The sequence below is a fragment of the Carlito syrichta genome, unplaced genomic scaffold (assembly GCF_000164805.1).
Source record: "Carlito syrichta isolate Samal-C Ts95f unplaced genomic scaffold, Tarsius_syrichta-2.0.1 Scaffold312739, whole genome shotgun sequence".
NCBI lineage: Eukaryota > Metazoa > Chordata > Mammalia > Primates > Tarsiidae > Carlito > Carlito syrichta.
The window spans coordinates 1,295,590-1,310,586 of NW_007256835.1; the positions used below are offsets into that span (position 1 = coordinate 1,295,590).

The following is a 14,997-nucleotide window of genomic DNA, read 5'->3' on the forward strand; positions in this document are numbered from 1 at the left end:
GGGGGGGGGGGGGGGAGAGAGAGAGAGAGAGAGAGAGAGAGAGAAAGAGAGAGAGAGAGAACAAGGCTAGAAATGTCTCCAAATGCTTCTCTAAAAGTTAACACCCCCTTGTTACCCAGGCCACTGCTGGATCAATTCACCCATCCCAGATAGTTTCCTTATTTCCTGCCTTTGAACCATACTCTATAATTTAGTATTAGCAGAGAGTTAATTAATACAACACATCCTTTGTGGCTAATTTCACAGTGTTTACCATTGCCCCCAAACATACACATTTCCTGTTTTCTGACTGCAGCTGGGCTGCCAAAACCTTGAAAAGAGAATAATTACTCTTTCCACTCCTACTGGTTTCACGACAATCCCGATCCTTGGTGCATAATCAAGTGTCTACGGCAAACTAATGGTTTGCTTGCCTTTCTAGGAGGTTTTAAATTCACCAAACTGTTCACTGAACAATGAGAGGTTCCTCTCACCCTTTTTAGGGCCCAGAATAGCAGAAATGGCAGGATTTGCTATTTCCAGATCTCTCTCTCTGTTTTTTTAGAGGATAACTCCTCTTCCAGAAGATATTGTTTTCCTTTTTTTTTTTTTTTAAACTCTTGAGAAAGTTTATTGACTTCCAAGAATACTGAGGGGTTTGCAACCAAAGTTTAGACACAATTAGTCCTACCCCTGCCCTGACATTACACTCAAGCCTTTCTTACTTCCACACCCAGCCATTTAACAGTTTTTCATTATGCTATTCCTTAGATGGGATGTGATCTTTCTGAAAGTTAGTGGGGCAATGTTCTCTCATTTAGAACATTTACTTTCTATACTGCTCTAATAATTTATTTTTCCATAATCTGAAAAGTCTTTGCCTACCAATATAGAACAGGATAAAGGTCCATCTTTTCAGGAGTCTATAAATGACATATTAGAAAATAGCAACACCATTATTGAAAGAAGTTCAGCGCCAGTAACGACTCCTCGCCCACTTCAGGCCAAGAGATTTATTAAAGTGGCGGTTACAAGGGAAAAAGGGAAAGGGTCTGTGGAGAGAGAGAGAGAGAGGAAATGGGAGAGAGGCGGGGAGAGAGCTGCAGAGAGGGAAAGAGCGACAGAGAGAGAGATATGCAAAGAGAGGGCTGTATTTACTAGCCTGACAGGGGCCGGAAGGGGCTGTGCTAGGTTCTTATTGGAGGAGCGGCAAGGGAGCAGGGTGGGGCCGACGCCGTGTTATAGTCCTATTGGACGCATAACAAAACTGGCTAAGGATTGGAGGCTTGCCGGTTTGAACTTCACGCGCACGTGGGGAATTGTGCACACAGAAGCCAGGACCTAAGGCCTTTGTTATCTGGTGTGTCCTCACCATGCTCGGCGCCATTCTGGGAGCCGCCCCTCTGGTCGCTTCCTGCACCCTTCAATTATAGCCACATAGTTACCATGTAATGTTTTATCGATGAGCAATTTAATTCCATATCTGCGTGCCAAGTCACCTGTAAAGCGTAGACTCCATTTTTAAAATTTTTTTAGTCAGGGTCTCACTCTGTTGAGCAGGTTAGAGCTCAGTGGCACAATCACAGCTCACTGTACCCTCAGCCTCTTGGGTTCAGGTGACCCTTACACTTCAGCCTTCCGAGGAACTGGGACTACAGGCACATGCCACCATACCTGACTTTTTTTTTTTTTTTTTGTAGAGATGAAGTCTTACCATGTTGCGTAGTCTTGTCTCCAACTTCTGGGCTCAAGCAACCCTCCCACCTCAGCCTCCCAAAGTGCTGGGATTACAGGCATAAGCCACTGCACCCAGCAGACTCCATTTTTTTTTAAATAGTGAAATTAAAACATAGTAAACATTTTACTTCAGAAATAAAGTGAGTGCTATGGAGAATGAGTTTGCATTTTATATCTATGAATTTATTAACATCATACAGAAATCTTAAAACAAAACAAAACCATCTGCCTTCTTAGCTGAAAGAATAATATGACTTTCAGATTCACTGTATGCCCTCATACACTGCTGGTGGAAATGTAAAATGGTGCAACCACTTTGGGAAACAGTCTAGAAGTACCTCAAATAGAGTTACCATATGACCTAGCAATTCTATTTCTAAGTATATACCCAAGACAAATGAAAACAAAAATACAATAACTTATACATGAATGTCCACAGCAGCACGACTCATAATAGCCAAAATGTGGAAACAACCTAAATGCCCACTGAATAATTAATGAATAAGAAAATGTGAGTCCAGCACAGTGGCTCACACCTGTAATCCCAGCACTTTGGGAGGCAGAGACAAGACTACCTGAGCCCAGGGATTGGAGAACAGCCTGGGTAACTTGGCGAGACCTCATCTCTACAATAAACCAAAAAATTAGTTGGGCGTGGTGGCATGCACCTGTGCTTCCAGTTACTTGGAAGGCTAAGGTGGAAGGATTCCTCTGAGCCCAGCAGGTTGAGGCTGCAGTGGCCATGAGCATGCCACTACACTCCAGCCTGGGTGATAAAGTGAGACCCTGACTCAGGAAAAAAAAATAAAAACAAAGAAAATGTAGTATGTTTCACCTTGAACTCCTAGCCTCAAGTGATCTGCCCGGTTTTGTCTCCCACAGTGCTGGGATTACAGGCGTGAGCCATCACTCCTGGCCCAAAATGTGGTTTGTCAAAACAACAAAATACTATTTGGCAATGAAAAGGAATGAAATGTGGCTTCATGCTACAATATGGATGAGACTTGAAAATCACATTCTAAGTTAAATAAGCCAATCACAAAAGACCACAAACCATATAATTCTATTTATGTGAAATGTCCAGAAAAGGCAAATAAAGACAGGAAGTAGACTGGTGGCTACCAAGGGGAAGGGGGTTCAGGAGTGATGGCTAAGTTGTATTGGAGGCTTCTTTTTTGTGTGTGTAAGTCAGAGTCTCACTGTATCACCCAGGCTGGAATGCAGTAGCATACTCACAGCCACCACAGCCTCAACTTGCTGGGCTCAGGTGATCCTTCTGCCTCAGTCTTCCAAGTAGCTGGAACCACAGGCATGTGCCACCATGCCTGACTAATTTTTTTTACTATTTATTATAGAGTGAGGTTTTGCTAAGTTGGCTAGGTTGGCCTTGAACCCCTGGGCTCAGGCAATCCTCTTGCCTCCACCTCCCAAAGTGCTGGGATTATAGGTATGAGCCACCACACCCGGCTAGGTTTCTTTTTGAGTAATGAAATGTTCTAAAATTGATTGTGATGACAACTGTACAAACCTATGAATATACATAAAAGCCATTGATTTATACACTTTAAGTGGTGAATTGTATGGTACGTAAATTATATCTCAAAAAGCAGTTTAAAAGATTTATTCTATATCCAAATGTCCATCAACAGATAACCAAAGGTAGTATATTCATATAATAGAATACTATTTAGCAATAAAAAGGAACAAAATACTCATATATGCAATAACCTAGATGAACTTCAGAAAAATGTTAAGTGACCAAAGCCAGACACAAAAGAACACATTCTACATGATTTCCATCTATGAAGTATACACAGAAAAACAAATCCATAGAAGCGAGAGAAGATTAGTGGTTGCCTGATGCTAGGGGTAGGGTAGGGAGCAATTATAAATGGTACAGGGATCTTTTTCGGATGAAGAAAATGTTCTGACACTGTAGTGTGGTGATGGTTTCACAAATCTGTAAATTTGCTAAAAATCACTGTATATTTTAAAAAGATGATTTAATGGTATATAAAGAACAACCTCCCACCTCCCATAAACAAGTTATATATACATAAAAGACTTACACTAAAAATGTTTAGAGGCAAATAACCCAATATTTAAACAGGCAAAATATCAGGCAATTTACAGAAGAGAAATTAAGAATGAAACAAAACACAAAAAGATGTTTAAACTCATCAGTAATCAGATAAATGCTAATTAAAATGACAATGTACCCCAAAGGATTGGCAAAGATTCCCTGGAAACAACTCAAATGTCTATCAGTAGAACAGCAAGCAAATGGTAGTACTGGCATACAGAGGAATAACATCTAGCAGTGAAGATGAATGAATGAGAGTTACATATATTACAATGCCAACTAAATAAAATTGAAAATCATGCACTACACTACAAATAGCTTAAGAGATAATAAATACAAATAAATAATACAAATGAATAAATACAAACTCAAGTTAGTGGTTCCCTTTGGTGGGAAGCAAGGAAGGTGTGACCATGGTACAGGTACATAGTAGATTTAAACTTAATTGGTAATGTTTAAATTCTAAGTTGAGTGGTGGGTGTATAAACTTTTATTTTTTTAAAGTTTTTTTAGAGACGAGGTCTCGCCAAGTTGCCCGAGCTAATCTCAAACCCGTGGGCTCAGGCAATCCACTCGCCTGCCTCGGCCTCCCAAAGTACTAGGATTACAGGCTGAGCCACCAAGCCCGGCCATAAATGTTTTACTTTTCATATTTTTTTATGTTGAACCACTTCATTAAAAAACTAAGCTTTGAAAATTTATTCCCCCCCAAAAATTTTTTTGACCCGTAGTCTCACTCTGTCACCTAGGCTAGAGTACAGTGGCACACTCATGACCACTGCAGCCTCAATCTGCTGGACTTAGGTGATCCTTCTGCCTCAGTCTTCCAAATAGTTGGAATCACAGGTGCACGCCCCCACACACCTAGCTAATTTTTAAAATTTATTGTAGAAATGAGGTCTCACCCAAAGTGCTGGGATTGTAGGCATGAGCCACTATGCCTAGCTAACTTTTACTTTTTTTTTTGAGTTGGAGTCTCACTCTGTCACCCAGACTGGCGTGCAGTGGCTGCTCCCGGCCACCACAGCCTTGACCTGCCGGGCTCCGGCGATCCTTCCGCCTCAGCCTTCCGAGTAGCCGGAATTACAGGCGTGCGCTACCACGCTCGGCTAATTTTTTGATTTATTGTAGAGATGAGATCTTGCCTGCCCAGGCAGGTCTCGAACCCGCGGGCTCAGGCAATCCACTCACCTCAGCCTCCCAAAGGCGCGGGATTATAGGCTGAGCCACCAAGCCCAGCTACTTTTACATTTTAAGAGAGTGAATTTTATGGCATGCAAATTATGTCTCAGTAATAAAATTTATATTCCACATTTCTCATTTATTTTCTATGGCAGCAAATTAAAATTTTGAAAAAGGCCAGGCATGGTGGCTCATGCCTATAATCCCAGAAGAGGCAGAGGCAAGAGGATTGCCTGAGTTCAGGGACTCATGCCTACAATCCCAGCACTTTAGGAGGTGAAGATGAGAGAACTGCCTCAGCCCAGGGGTTCAAGACCAACCTGGGCAAGACCTCGCCTCTACAACGAATCAAAAAATTATCTGGGCATGGTGGCATGTGCCTGTAGTTTCAGCTACTTGGAAGGCTGAGGCAGAAGGATCGCCTGAGCCCAACCAGGGCGAGGCTGCAGTGGCCGTGAGTGTGCCACTGAACTCCAGCCTGGATGACAGAGTGAGATTGGGACTCAAAAAAAAAAAGGAATGCCTGAGCCCAGCAGGTCCAGGCTATGGCAGCCTGATCATGCCACTATACTCCAGCCTAGGTGAGACTGTGACTCAAAAAAAAAAGAAAAGAAAAGAAACTCTATACTCATTAGCTGTCATTCCTAACACCCCATCCCCACTCCCAGTCTTGGCAACCGCTAATAAACTTTCTCTATGAATTTGCCTATCTAGACATTTCATATAAACTGAATTATGTAACATGCAGATGTTTGTGTATGGTTTTTCTCGCTTCACATAGATTTTTAATGTTCATTCATATTGTAGCATATATCCATACTTAAAAATTCCTTTTTTATGGCTGGAAAATACTCTATTATATGAATATATAATACAGTTGTGTGTTTTGTTTGTTTGTTTTGTTTTGTTTTGTTTGAGTTGGAGTCTCACTCTTTCACCCAGACTGGAGTGCAGTGGCCGCTCCCGGCCACCGCAGCCTCGCCCTGCTGGGCTCCGGCGATCCTTCCGCCTTAGTCTCCCAAGTAGCCAGAACTACCACACCCGGCTAATTTTTCTTGATTTATTGTGGAGACGAGGTCTCGCCAAGGTGCCCAGGCGGGTCTCGAACCCGCGGGCTCAGGCAATCCACTCGCCTTGGCCTCCCAAAGCGCAGGATTACAGGCTGAGCCACTGACCCCAACCAATACAGTTGTTTATCCATTCATCAGTTGATAGACATTTGAGTAGTTTCCACATATTGGTTATTATAAATAATTCTGGGCCAGGTCCAGTAGCTCATGCCTGTGATCTCAGTACTTTGGGAGGCAGAGGTGAGAGGACTATCTGAGCCCAGGAGTTCAAGACGAACCTGGCAACTTAGTGAGAATTTGTCTCTACAATTAAAAAAAAAAAACATGGTGGTACATGTCTGTGGTTCCAGCTACTTGGAAGGCTGAGGCAGAAGGATCGCCTGAGCCCAGCAGATTGAGGCCGCGGTGGCCATGAATATGTCACTGCATTCCAGTCTGGACTGGCCATGAATATGTCACTATATTCCAGACTAAAAAAAAAAAGTTCTGCTATGAACACACAGATACATGTTTTTTGCGTGAACATGTTTTCATTTCCATTGGGCATATACCTAGAAGTAGAATTGCTGGTACATGTAACTCCACACTTAATTTTTGGAGGAACTGTCAAACTGTTTTTCAAGTCATCTGTACCATTTTACATAGAATATAATTTTGAAAGCTTTTTACTAATGTATATATTTTCAATAGTAAAGTATTATTATAAATTTATGTATTTATCTTTATTTTTTATTAAGCCCTTCCATTCTACAGTAAATTCATTAAAATCAACTTTTTAAAAAAAGATTTAATGACCAGGCAAGGTGGCTCAAGCCTGTAATCCCAGCACTTTAGGAGGCTGAGGCGAGAAGACTACCTGAGCTCAGGGTTTTGAGACCAGCCTGGGCAACTTGGCAAGACCTCGTCTCTACAATAAATCAAAAAATTAGCCAGGTGTAGTGATGTAGCTACTTGGAAGGCTGAAGCAGAAGGATTGCCTGAGCCCAACAGGTCGAGACTGCAGTGGCCATGAGCGTGCCACTGCATTCCAGCCTGGGCAACAGTGTGAGACTCCAACTCGGAAAAAAAAAAAAGATGTACTACAACTCTATCTGGCCCTAACACAATGGATTTCATTTTTTTCTAAAAATGTCTATATCACACATATTTATAAGATTGTAATCAGAGAATATACAATTTAAATTTTTATTTTTCATTTTCATCATATATTTAGGTAGTCATTTACAGGATTTATTTATTCAGATTTATATCCTTATGATGTTATAGAAAATTATAGAGTAGACTCAATGTTATCATACACTTTTAGGAAGCCTATCATACTGAAAATGTCTCTGTCAATTTCCTCAAAATATATGCTTTCATAAGTGGTATATGCCAGCTAGAGAATCTAAACTGCTTCAACATTCAGAGTAAATAATGAAATTAATAGGGTTTCAAAAGATATCATTTTTTTAAATTAAAAAATCAGCTTATTGTTTCCAATTTTCAAAGTGAAAAGATTTTGACAACTTGGAGTTTAACATTAGTCATTCTAGTTCCTGAAGTACCAATAAAATGCAAAATTATTTTAAAAGACTAAGTGCAAATATTAGCTAAAAACATTAGTGATTCAAATTACCAACCTTAAACACATCATCAATACATCTACTAAGTTCTTCTTCTGTCACCAAAATGGTGCCTGGTACCATGTCACACTCTGGAATTTCTAGAGGGGAAAAAAAAATTACCCATATTTAGCATCCCGTCAATGATAAGACACTAAACCTAAGGAAGAAAGTTTTACTAGAAAAATGGTTTGGGGCCGGGCACAGTGACATGTGCCCGTAGTCCCAGCTACTTGTGAGGCTGAAGTAAGAGAATCATTTGAGACCAGGAGTTTGAGGCTGCAGCAAGCTATGATCATGGCATTGAACACCAGCCTGGGCAACGGAGTGACACCCTGTCTCCAAAAAGAAAAGAAAAGAAAAGAAAAATGGTTCGGTAAGTAACAGCTATAGTCAGAAAATTGACACGGTTACCATTGAACAATATACCATTCATACATAACATTTTGAAGAATCTACAATGCCACTGATTATAAAGATGCATTATCACTTTATGTATCACTAAGAAAGGAAAAAATCTATTAACCTATGTCACATCACTTAGAATTTTAATTTTAAATTTATTGAATGAAAAATTTGGGATCAGATAAAATGAAAATAGTAGAGAGTTTATAACTGCATCTAGGTGACAGGTACATAGGAGTTCATTATACTATCTCTGTAGACATGTGTTTGAATATTTCCCTTTTAAAAGGCTTTTTGGCTGGGCTCGGTGGCTCAGCCTGTAATCCCGTGCCTTTGGGACGCTGAGGTGAGTGGATTGCCTGAGCCCACGGGTTCGAGACCCGCCTGGGCAGCGAGACCTCATCTCTACAATAAATCAAAAATCAGCCAGGCATGGTAGTGCATGCCTATAATGCCGGCTACTCGGAAGGCTGAGGCAGAAGGATCACTAGAGCCCAGCAGGTCGAAGCTACGGTGGCCGGGATCGGCCACTGCACTCCAGTCTGGGTGACAGAGTGAGACTCCGACTCAAAAAAATAAATAAATAAAATTAAATAAAAATAAAAATAAATAAAAAGGCTTTTTGTTTTCTTTTTTTTTAATAGAGACAAGGTCTTGCTCTATCACCCAGGCTGGAGTACAGTGGCATAATCATAGCTTAATGTAACCTTCAACTCCTGGGTTCAAATGATTCTCCCACCTCAGCCTCCCAAGTAGCTTGAATTACAAGTATATGCCACCACACCTGGATAACATAGTCTTAATACATGAAATTAGACATATAAGAATTGCTACCCTCATACCTGCACCTGTATGTTTATTGCAGCACTATTCACAATAGCAAAGATATGCAATCAACCTATGTGTTCATCAATGAATGATTGGTTATAGAAAATGTGATCTGGCCGGGCTTGGTGGCTCAGCCTGTAATCCCGCGCCTTTGGGAGGCTGAGGTGAGTGGATTGCCTGAGCCCGCGGGTTCGAGACCCGCCTGGGCAGGCGAGACCTCATCTCTACAATAAATCAAAAAATTAGCTGGGCGTGGTAGCGCCTGTAATTCCGGCTACTCGGGAGGCTGAGGCGGAAGGATCGCCGGAGCCTAGCAGGTCGAGGCTGAGGTGGCCGGGAGCGGCCACTGCACTCCAGTCTGGGCGACAGAGTGAGACTCCAACTCAAAAAAAAAAAAAAAGAAAGAAAATGTGATCTGTATATATCACAGAGTATAATGGAATACTATTCAGCCATAAAAAAGAATACATTGTGTGTTTGCAGCAGCATGGAAGGAACTGGAGGCCACTGTCTTAAGTGAAACGAGTCAGACACAGAAAGACAAATACTGCGTGTTTTTACTTATAAGTGGGAACTAAATAATGTATACACATGGTCATAGAATGTGGAATGATAGACAATGGATTCCTGAAGGAGTGAAGGAGTGAAAGGGGGTGGATAAGGAGAAACTACCTAATGGGTACAAATGTACATTATTTGGGTGACGGATATCCTAAAAGGTCTGACTTCACCATTATGTAATCTATTCAAATAATAAAATTACATTTGTACCCCGTGAATTTACAGGGAAAGACAAAGAATTGCTAGACTCTAACACTGAGGGCCAACAGAAATAAACTTCTTGTTTTGAAAAATATGCTGATTTTAAACTAGATTTCCATCGAGTGTATAAGAAATTTTATTTAAGCCGGGCTCCATGGCTCAGCCTGTAATCCTGTGCTTTGGGAGGCTGAGGTGAGTGGATTGCCTGAGCCCGCAGGTTCGAGACACCCCTTGGGCAGCTTGGTGAGACCTCATCTCTACACTAAATAAAAAAAAAAAATTAGCCGGGTGTGGTAGCACGCGCCTGTGGTTCCAGCTACTTGGAAAGCTGAGGCGGAAGGATTGCCAGAGCTCAGCAGGTCGAGGCTGCGGTGGCCAGGAGTGGCCACTGCACTCCAGTCTGAGCATCAGAGTGAGACTCCAACCCCAAAAAAAAAAGAAAGAAATTTTTTAAAATTTATTTATTTATTTATTTTTGTTTTGTTTTGTTTTTGGTTTTTTGTTTTTTGAGTTGGAGTCTCACTCTGTCGCCCAGACTGGAGTGCAGTGGCCGCTCCCGGCCACCGCAGTCTCAACCTGCTGGGCTCCGGCAATCCTTCCGCCTCAGCCTTCCAAGTAGCTGGAACTACAGGCGCACGCTATCATGCCCGGCTAATTTTTTTGATTTATTGTAGAGATGAGGTCTCACGAAGTTGCCCATGCGAGTCTCGAACCCGCGGGCTCAGGCAATCCACTCAGCTCAGCCTCCCAAAGCGCAGGATTACAGGCTGAGCCACAGAGCCCAGTTAAGAAATTTTATTTACTCAAATATCACGCTTATCATATCTGAATAATCACAAATTTCACTTACCAAGATTCAAGCTCAACTTTTACTCTACGCAGGAATTAGACTTTTTCCCTCCCCAGACACCTTACCCATCTCATCCTATACACACCCCAGAAACATTTAGACTACAAATGACTTCTATATAAAGTGTACACAGAACTACACTTGGTTTAACCATAATATAAATTTCATTTCAACCTTTTAACCTTATAAACTACTATCTACAAAGGATTTTTTTTACTCACTAATAATGCTGAAATAACAGTCTATATCCCAGCATTAAACTGAATGAAGCATGAAAACACACTGATGGAAGCGATATAAATGTCAATCTTTTAAGACATTAAGACAACTAAACCCACTGGTCAAATCTGGGGACATTTGAGCATCAAAATGAATGACAGAAATGTTTGTTAACATACTGAATAAAAAAGGAATCTATACTGATACTTAAATAGTTTTTTTAAGGATGAGGCAGAGAGAAAGGAAAGCTTTTCTATTACAGAAAAATACCAACTCACAAAGAAGAAAGAATAAAAGAAATATAAAACCATTTTTAAGCAAGAAACATCAATGGATACTAAACTACAGTATGAAAGATCATTGAAAAACAAGATAGTCACATAGTCTCAGATTATCACCCCATAGTATACTTTTTAATTAATTAATTTCATTTAATTAATCAAGGAGGAAAGGTATTGTTTATTTATTTATTTCTTGAGTCTGCTGCCCAGGCTGGAGTGCAGTGGCACATTCATGGCCACCACCGCCTAGATCTGTTGGGCTGAGGTGATCCTTCGACCTCAGCCTTTCAAGTAGCTGGAACTACAGGTATGCGCCATCATACACAGCTAATTTTTTGATTTATCATAGAAACAAGATTTCACCAATTTGCCCTGGATGGTCTCAAACCCCTGGGCTCAAGCAACCCTCTTACCTCAGCCTTCCAAAGTGCTGGGATTACAGGTGTGAGCCACCGCGCCCAGGTGGTATTTTTATGGTGAATTTTTTTATTTTTTATTTTTTTTTGAGTTGGAGTCTCACTCTGTCGCCCAGACTGGAGTGCAGTAGCCACTCCCAGCCACCACAGCCTTGACCTGCTGGGCTCCGGCAATCCTTCTGCCTCAGCTTTCCAAGTAGCTGGAACTACAGGTGCGCACTACCACGCCCGGCTAATTTTGGATTTATTGTAGAGATGAGGTCTCACCAAGTTGCCCAGGCGGGTCTGGAGCCTGCGGGCTCAGGCAATCCACTCACCTCAGCCTCCCAAAGGCATGGGATTACAGGCTGAGCCACCGAGCCTGGCTATGGTGAATATTTTTAATGAATCTGGCTGCTACTACCATAATCAAATGATCAAATTTAACATTACTAGTAACTGGATTAATTGATAACATGTGCTCCTTGATGTGATATACTGAGAGAAAAAAAACACCTATGTAGTATTCCTGCCAAATTGTTTAACCTGGATCTAACAATGAGAAAACAATTAAACAAATACATTGAGGAACATTTTATAACCTGGGCTTTTCAAAACTGTCTTCAAGCAAAACAAACAAAAGACTAGGGAACTAATCTACATTAAAAGAGACTAAAAAGACATAAGTAATTGTAATGCATGATTCTTGACTGGATTCTAGATTTTTTTTTTAAAAACAGCTATAAAAGAAATTATTGGGATAATTAGAGAAATTTGAATACTATTTGTATATTAGATGACAGTATATTATGTCAATGGTAAATTTCCCGAGTGTGATCATTGCATCATGTTTATGTAGGAGATTAACATCTTTCTTTAGAGACACATGCTGAAGTATTTAGGGGTAAAGTGTCATGATGTCTGTACTTTCTTTTTTTTTTGAGTTAGAGTCTCACTCTTGTCACCCAGGCTGGAGTGCAGTGGCACGCTCACACCACCGCAGCCTTGACCTGCTGGGCTCAGGCGATTCTTCTGACTCAGCCATCCAAATAGCTGGAACTACAGACATGTGTCACCATGGCAGGCTAAGTTTTTTTTTTAATTTATTGTAAAATGAGGTCTCACCAAGTTGCCCAGGCTAGTCTTGAACCTGTGGGCTCAAGCAATCCTCTCACCTCAGCCTCCCAAAGTGCTGGGATTATAGGCGTGAGCCACAGTGTCCGGACTGTACTTACTTTCAAAAGCTTCAAAAAGAATATGTTTATGTGTATAGAAATATAAAATGAATGTGACCAACATGTAAAGAATTGGTCAATCTAGGTAAAGTATAGATGTTGCACTCTTCTTGGGACTCTTGTGAAATAAATGTTCCAAAATAAAAAGTTGGGGAGAAAAAGGGAAAACTAGACAAACTGAAATACCACAAATAATAGCTGAACATGTGGAGGTTTAAATTTTAATAATAACACCACAGACTTAAGTCACTTAAATCTGAAATACTGAGGAAGGTCCTTGAGCGGCGTACCCAACCACCAGATTTAATCCTTTACCTGCTGTATTCAAACACCGATGCAAAGGCGCTAACATTGGCTGCAGCAAATACTTTGCTGCCAATTGTGGGTGTTCTCTTGACATAGTTATAAAGGTAGTAGTGGCAACTCTCTGAAACTGTCGTGCTGTCAATTTATCTTGAAAGTGAAATAAATCCAGGATCTAAAAAGAAAAATTACATGACGTAAATACCATGCTTTTTGCAAGGAACATGACATTAACTAAAAAGAAAAAGCATTAATTTATTTAAGCCAAGAAATAAACTCACTGAAATAACACAAATTCAATAGAACTGTTTTTTTCTTCTTTTCTTTCTTTCTTTTTTTTTTTTTTGAGTAAAGGTCTCACTCTGTCTCCCAGGCCACAGTATAGTGGCATAATTACAGCTCACCACAGCCCCAATCTCCTGGGCTCAAGCGATACTCCCTTCTCAGTCTTCCAAACTGTTGGGACACCAAGCACGTACCCACATGCCCACCTACTTTTTAAATTTTTTGTAGAGACAAGGTCTTACTAGGTTGTCCAGATTGATCTCAAACTTCTGGGCTCAAGCAATCCTCCCACCTCGGCCTCCCAAGGTGCTGAGATTATAGGCATGAGTCACCACACCTAATCAGAATTGCTTTTTAAATGTAACAATTCAGTATCAAATGGTAGGACAGTTGAAGAGGGAGTGTTTTATTAAGTAATTTTATCAAATTTGTAAAATACATAAATACTCATTATAGACAACTGGAAAGCAAAGTTTTAAGAAGAAAACTAAAATCTAGCCAGGTATGGTGACTCATGCCTATAATCCCAGCACTTTGGGAGGCAGAGGCGAGAGGACTGTCTGAGCTCACAGGTTTGAGACCAGCCTGGGCAACTTGGCGAGTCCTCGTCTCTACAATACATCAAAAAATTAGCTGAAGGGGCAGGACTGGGAGTAGTGGTAAACTGCAAGGGGAAGAGGGAGCATACCTCATCAACAAGGGTACCTGCATAATGAACATTTGTATAACTAACTTTGAATTGTACCCTACGTAATTAAAATAAAAAACAAATTTAAAAAAAATTTTTAAGATTTTTTAAATTAGCTGAATGTGGTGGTGCACACCTGTAGTTTCAGCAGCTTAGAAGGCTGAGGCAGAAGGATCACCTGAGCCCAGCAGGCAGAGGCTGCTGTGGCCATGAGTATGTCACTGTACTCCAGCATGGGTGACAGTGTGAGACTCCAACTCAAAAAAAAAAAAGGCTGGGCACTGTGGCTCACGCCTGTAATCCCAGCACTTCGGGAGGCAGAGGTGAGAGGATTGCCTGATCCCACAGGTTTGAGAACAACCTGGGCAACTTGGAGAAACCTCATCTCTACAATAAAAATCAAAAAATTAGCCAGACATGGTGGTGAGTGTCTATAGTTCCAGCTATTTAGAAGCCTGAGACAGAAGGATCACCTGAGTCTGTAGGTCAAGTCCACAGACCTGTAGTTTCAGCAGCTTAGAAGGCTGAGGCAGAAGGATCACCTGAGCCCAGCAGGCAGAGGCTGCTGTGGCCATGAGTATGTCACTGCACTCCAGCTTGGGAGACAGAGTGAGACTCCAACACAAACACACACAAAAAGAAAATCTTCCAAAATCAATAAAACATTTTTGGTGTATTTTTTCCAATATATTTTCTATATAATTATCTTTTCTTTTTAAATTCAGACCACACTTAGTACTCAATGTTGTATACTGCTGAAACTTTCTCATACAGTCATACTGTCACACATTTCTAAAGAAGTATTATATTGGGCCGGGCTCGGTGGCTCAGCCTGTAATCCCAGCACTTTGGGAGGCCGAGGTAAGTGGACTGCCTGAGCCCGTGGGATCGAGACCCGCATGGGCAACTTGACAAGACCTCATGACCACAATAAATCAAAAAATTAGCCGGGCGTGGTAGCGTGCACCTGTAGTTCCAGCTACTTGGAAGGCTGAGACAGAAGTATCGCCGGAGCCCAGCAGGTCAAGGCTGCGGTGGCCAGGAGCGGTCTGTGCACTCCATTCTGGGTGACAGAGTGAGACTCCAACTCA

General features: G+C 41.2%; 1 protein-coding gene across 1 annotated transcript in view; it reads right to left on the reverse strand.

Moving 5' to 3' along the window:
* The window catches only part of TANGO6 (transport and golgi organization 6 homolog), a 237,730-nt gene that overhangs the window by 177,905 nt on the left and 44,828 nt on the right, over window positions 1-14,997 (reverse strand). Inside the window, exons 6-7 of the mRNA XM_008070045.2 lie at window positions 12,946-13,108; window positions 7,674-7,756 (exon numbers count right to left, since the gene is read on the reverse strand). Of these exons, the coding sequence (XP_008068236.2) occupies window positions 7,674-7,756; window positions 12,946-13,108 (246 nt within the window). The remainder of the gene's footprint in view (window positions 1-7,673; window positions 7,757-12,945; window positions 13,109-14,997) is intronic.